Genomic DNA, 6,356 nt, shown 5'->3' on the forward strand with positions numbered 1-6,356 from the left:
TCAGCAACAACAATAAAACAACATGTATACACTTCAACAACAACAATAAAACAACTTGTATACACTTCAACAACAACAACAACAATAAAACAACTTGCATACACTTCAACAACAACAATAAAACAACATGTATACACAACAACAACAATACAATGCCATGTATACACATCAACAACAACAATAAAACAACAACATCCATACACTTCAACAACAACAATAAAACAACTTGTATACGCTTCAGCAACAACAATAAAACAACATGTATACACAACAACAACAACATGTATACACTTCATCAACAACAATAAAACAACATGTATACACTACAAAAACAATAAAACAACATGTATATACTTAAACAACAACAATAAAACAGCATGCATACACAACAACAACAATAAAAGCTGTAGTTCTGTAGTGTGTTGTTGTTGTTGTTGTTGTGTTGATACTGTGTTGTTGTTGTATTGATAGTGTGTTTTTGTTGTTGTTTTGAGTGTTGTGTTGTTGGTTTTTGTATTGTTGTTGTTATGTTGATAATGTTGTTGTTGTGTTGGTTTATTGTTGTTGTGTAGATTGTGTTGTTGATGATGTTGTTGTTGTTGTGTTGACAGTGTTGTTGCATTGATTGCGTTGCCGTTGTTGTTGTTGTGTTGATAGTGTTATTGTTGTTTGTCTGCAGGGCCTGGTGTCGAGCCGACATCGCCTCACCATGTGTCAGCTGGCTGTGCAGTCGTCTGATTGGATCAGGTGAGATGTCGATCAACGAGTCAGGGAGGTTTAAGCTTCCTGTAAAGTTTCAGAATAAAACATTTCATTAATTGAAACTTTTTTAAATGTTTACTTTATTTGTGGAACTTCAAGGTGAAACCAGAAGTTCTTTTAACAGATTTATCAGCTAAAAGTTTTAGATCTTGTGTTGATCCTTCAGAGTGGACCCCTGGGAGTGTTACCAGGACACCTGGCAGACAACCTGCAGTGTGCTGGAGCACCACCGAGACCTGATGAAGGTGACTCACACCCAGTGGTGGGATGTAACTCAGTACAAATACTTTGTTACTGTACTTAAGTACATTTTTCATGTATCTGTACTTTACTTAAGTAGAGTTAAATGTGGGTACATTATATTTTTACTTCACTACATTTTACATCAAGTATCTGTACTTTCTACTACACTACATTTCTATAATGCGTTGCATTACAAGTTACATTCATGTTGCAGCTTTTTGATTTGTTTGTTACTTTGAAAGTAACCAATGGTGAGAGGGAGCTGGTCCATTGAATCACTGCAGAGTGGACAGGTAACGTTAGGCCCCGCCTTCAAGAAGAGCTCGACCAATGACATATATTCTAGTATTTATATGTCACTGAGCTGGGTGCACCTGCAGCACCACTAACACCCAAAATGTATTCCACCGCAAGAGAGTCATCCAGAAGATACGCTCCACCCATGGCCTTATTGAAAGATTATTGAAAGATTATTGAAAGATTATTGAAAGATTATTGAAAGACTGCTCAGTACAACAGGACAGATTCTCTCCTAAAAGAGCCAGACTGGACTTAAATCTTTGAAAAGCAACTTCTTCTGAACTTGAACAAGAAATTCTTGCTGCAACATTAAAATGTGTCAGTTCATGATGTTAGGAGACGAGAGATGTCTCCAAATGTCTCGACACTCCGGTCCAAGTTTTAAAAATGGTGTCAGGAAGTTAAAATATTGTTCATTGTTTTGATCTGTGTTAAATAAAAACTTTCAAAGTTAAAATTGTTCCTCTTTCTTATTTTGATTAATGACATTTAACTCTGCAGGTCATCCCTGAAATTCTGACGCAGAATCACAAGTCCAGATGTGACCTGTGTCACAGAGTAAACACAATAAAAACATGTATTATCTGCAGCATCGTTCAGTAAAATGGCTCAACACTATTAATGTACTACAGAAAATATACATACGGTACACAGGTTTAAAGACATGTAGACCATTACATTAATTAGGAAGTTCTTTTACTTTTAATACTTTAAGTATTTTAAAAGCAAGTTCTTATTTACTTTTACTTAAGTAAAAATGTTAATATGGTACTTCTACTTTTACTAGAGTACATTTTTGTCTGTTTATTTGTACTTTTACTTAAGTACAGTGTTTGAGTACTTTCTCCACCACTGCTCACACCTGTGGGCTTCGTCTAGAGACAAAACATCATTAAAGATATTTGATCAGACCATGTGACTCAAAAATATTGAAGCATTAAAATAATTTAACGCTTAATGTGTTTCTGTCCCTCAGAGAGTCACCGGATGCATCCTGTCCAATGTCAACACACCGTCCACCACCCCTGTGATTGGTCAGCCACAGAACAAGACTCCGCCCATCTACCAGAACCACACCAACTCCAACCACAAACCCACGGCTTGTGAGTCCAACTCATCTTTCTGTCCTCAAACATCAGAGTTGTATTTCAGTTTAGAGTAAACTCAGTGATAACGATGTATTGATCAGATATTATCCTGATCAACGATCAGGTCATTATTATAAAAGTATAATGTTTATCATGTTAATGATTATTTTTCTCAAATTTCGTTTACGTTTTCACTTTTTAAATCAGACTGTTTAAATCAAGAGTATAACCAAACCAACAATATTTTACTTCCATTTATTTACTAAGATATTATATTAACCTGATGCTGCTCAATAATCCAGGTAGAAAAATCTAAAAAAGTTAAAACTGGTCCGAGAGACTGAGGAAGATGAGAGACGAAACGTTTCTACATTTTTTTGTTGTTTTGTTTTTTTGAATGTCCAGAGGACCAGATTTAACTTTTTAAGATATTATATTAACACATGTTTATGTTTTAATTTTTAACCTTTCGTGTAATTTTGTGTGTTTTAGTGAAAGTTTGGGGAAAACTCAGTGAGAATTTGGGTAAAATCTGCTGCGTTCGTCCTCAGATGGATCGCTTCACGTTCCTCGGTGAGAAAACTGGATTTTTACACTTTTCAAAGAAAAACAGGAATTTTGACATTGACTCAAAATTGTTAATAAATATTTTACTAGTTGAAAAATCAAGAGCTAAAATATTTTGGACATTTATTTTGTTTAGAAATGCCAAATTAAAAGATCTTAATTCATAATTTTGAGATAATGAAGAGTTGTTTCTTAGTTTTGGTAACATTCTTTGTTTTCTGTGAACCAAATGCTTTTTATGTTCGGAAACATTCTTTACTTTCTGGTAGCTTACATACTGTCCTAGTTATTTTTGGATGAGAATAAATGCAAACTTTGTTTATGTTTACCAACAATATACGTTGCTGTTTCAGATGAAAACGCCAACCTGGGGACCGCCATGAGATACGAGGAGATCGGTGAGTCTCCGGACCTGAACCGGACTCTGTCCTCGGGTTTTCTCTCCTGCTGTGTCTGAATTCCTTCTGGCTCCTTTGGATCCAGTAAACGTGACGTTTACCAAGTAAACATGGTGCTTACTGACGGGTGAAGGTGACGTTTACAGAGTGTTGTTTGCTGAGGACCTGTCTGTCTCTTTCCTCCTGCCTGTCTGTCTGTCTGTCTGTCTGTGTGTGTGTCTGTAGAGTTACGCATCTTGCTCCTGTGTGGCAGTGATCTCCTGGAGTCCTTCTGCATCCCTGGCCTCTGGAAGGACAGTGATGTAAGCACAATGTAGCCCCGCCCCTCTCTTGTGTAGCCCCGCCTCTCAGCTTAACAAACAGTCTATTCTTTTTAATCAGACACTTTAAAAAGAGTAAGCCTCAGTTTCCATCAATACTTTTATGCACATTTTTAAATTGTGCATAAAAATCTGTGAATGGACAAATGAGACTAGCTTGTGAGATGAAAGGTGTTGGATGTGACGTGAAGCTGGTGGTGCTGGTGGTGCTGGTGGTGCTCATGAAAGCATGTTTCTGTTCTGCACACATGGTCGTCTGGTTTCTTCTAAGACTTCCTGGATGAAAGAAGCTCGTCTGAGCTCCTTTGAGATGTTTTACTGACAAAACATGTCAGCTCAGAAGCTAAAAGCTGTTCCCTCAGAGGGTCCCCGAGTTCAAGAGTCGACCTCGATCAGAACCCTGGGACCCTGAGGGCCCCCGCAGGTCCAACCCTCGTCCTGCTGGGGGGTCAGAGTCCTGAAGTTTTTGTGTTTTCAGATGGAGGTGATCGTCGGGGACTTTGGGATCGTGGTGGTTCCTCGTGACGGAGCCGACACCGAGAGGATCATGAACCACTCCTCCATCCTCCGCAAGTACAAGGTCAGAAGTTCTGCAGAACTCAGTTACTGACTCGAACCTTCCGGTTTGACCCGCCATCAGACTCGGAACCTTCTGAAACCTCAGCAGGGTTCTGGATATCCTCAAAGGATCCAGTAAAACATTTGATTTACTGAAACGTCGAGCTGAAGGTTTTAATAAACCTACAGGTCCACTTCCCATCATGCACCTGGTCTGTGAGCTCACAAAGTGTTTGGGACGACTCTCAGCTACTACCACATCAGGCAGAACTCACTCATTTCTGCATTTGCTGATGTCATCTAGATGTGGCAGCCATCTTGAACTGAAATGACTCAGCTGTAGACGTTTGATGGCGGCCGGTTCTTGTCTGTGCTGACCCGGTTCTGTTCTGGGTTCCAGGACAACATCCTGGTGGTGAATGACACCATGAACCACCCGATGTCCATCGTCAGCTCCACCAAGAGCAGGTGGGTTAGAGTTGTGTTATTATTTTATGTGAAGTTGAACACAAGTTTGTTTGAATCTGACCTTTAACCCCCCCCCCCCCCGACCTTTAACCCCCCCTCCACAGATTGGCCCTGCAGCACGGGGACGGCCATGTTGTGGACTACCTGAGTCAGCCCGTCATCGACTACATCCTGCAGAGTCAGCTCTACATCAACGCCTCGGGATAGAACAAAGATGGAGGACCAGGGGGCGGGGCTTTAACATCTATCATCTATATAAATAGGCCCCTCCCCCTATAGAAAACTGGAAATTCCTTGTCTGTGTCAAACCTATACGCTCCCTCTGTGTCTCGTGACTTTAGGGTGGGGGTCCGTTTTGTTTTAGCTTTAGGATTAGAGATGCATGACAGACAGCTGGGTATGCTCAGTGTGCACGGACTCTCCTCCGGTACCGGGTCGCAGGGGTCCAGAACCGTTAGAACAAACATGGATCCCTCTGCAGACAGGAAGGACTTGAAACTCGTTTTTACCGGCTCGCAGAATCAAAACCAAAGTTTAGTTTTTAAATCTGAACGTCTGGATTCATCGTGGTTAAAGTTCTGTCCTGGTTCCGATTCCTCCTCCGGTCGGGTTGAAGGCTCTGAAGGGGTTTCTTCAGATCAGAGGTTCCTAAAGTCCACAAAGACCAGGCCACCTTCAGAAGCAGAACTTCAAACCGCTGCCTAAAAGCATCCAGAAGCAGAACTGTCGGGATGAATTTAGCTGAAACTAAAAGTTGAACTCCAGCAGCCGACGTTCGCCCACTTTGGACCAAGGTCCCGTCACAAGTCTGAGAATCCGGGTCAAGTCCTGGACCCAGAAGGGCCAACAAGGTCCTGAAGAAGTTCTTCACCAGACCGAGGATCAGATCTGAGAAAAATCCACCTGGACTGAAGTCGGAGGATAAAAACAGCAGCCGAAGAGACCAGAGACCAAAACCTGGACCTGCTGGACCCTCCAGAGCCTGGAACCAGGAGTGCTGATTCAGTTAAAAACATCTGGTTTAAACTGGTTCAAACTGGTTTAAACCAGAATCACCAACTAAAAACATCCTGTTTAAATCGGTTTAAATGGTTTAAACCAGTTTATGGTTTAAATGGTTCAAACCAGTTTAAACCAGTTGAAACCATTTAAAGTGGATGTTTGTAGTTGGTGAATTGAGCTAACCAGATGTTAAAAACGTCTGTTCTTCTAACAAAAATGAACAAAAACATGAACAACAACAATTTCAGACGTTAGCCTGAGCTTTGTTTAAGTTCTGATGGTTCTGAAACCAAAAAGGTCCAGTTGAGAGGAAAGAAACCAGAACAACAGACATTTGTTTACAAGTAAACAAATCACCAAATGGCTTGTAAACATTGGAGTCTCCGTGTTGACTGCTGGACCGTCAGCAAAATAATTTGATCTCTTATCTCCGGATCAGAACCGGCCGGTGATCCAACTGGAGTTCTGTTTGTTTGTTTGTTTGTTTGTTACAGAGCTGAAGGGTTCTGGTGTTTTGACCTGCAGGGTTACCATGGCAACAGCCCTAATGTTAAAGATAAAGAGTTCAAAGACCTGATGATGAAGATGATGATGATAATGATAATGAAGATGATGATGAATTGTTCAAAGACCCAATGATGAAGATGATG

General features: G+C 40.6%; 1 protein-coding gene across 1 annotated transcript in view; it reads left to right on the plus strand.

Moving 5' to 3' along the window:
* nmnat2 (nicotinamide nucleotide adenylyltransferase 2) overlaps positions 1-4,932 on the plus strand; it is a 59,146-nt gene extending 54,214 nt beyond the window's left edge. The window contains exons 3-11 of the mRNA XM_037682471.1: positions 680-747; positions 929-1,007; positions 2,282-2,408; positions 2,886-2,966; positions 3,314-3,358; positions 3,584-3,660; positions 4,157-4,258; positions 4,637-4,704; positions 4,809-4,932. Of these exons, the coding sequence (XP_037538399.1) occupies positions 680-747; positions 929-1,007; positions 2,282-2,408; positions 2,886-2,966; positions 3,314-3,358; positions 3,584-3,660; positions 4,157-4,258; positions 4,637-4,704; positions 4,809-4,911 (750 nt within the window). The 3' untranslated portion in view covers positions 4,912-4,932. The remainder of the gene's footprint in view (positions 1-679; positions 748-928; positions 1,008-2,281; positions 2,409-2,885; positions 2,967-3,313; positions 3,359-3,583; positions 3,661-4,156; positions 4,259-4,636; positions 4,705-4,808) is intronic.
* The last annotated feature ends 1,424 nt before the right edge of the window (positions 4,933-6,356 follow it).

This window comes from Nematolebias whitei, chromosome 9, assembly GCF_014905685.2.
Source record: "Nematolebias whitei isolate Nwh7 chromosome 9, NemWhi1, whole genome shotgun sequence".
NCBI lineage: Eukaryota > Metazoa > Chordata > Actinopteri > Cyprinodontiformes > Rivulidae > Nematolebias > Nematolebias whitei.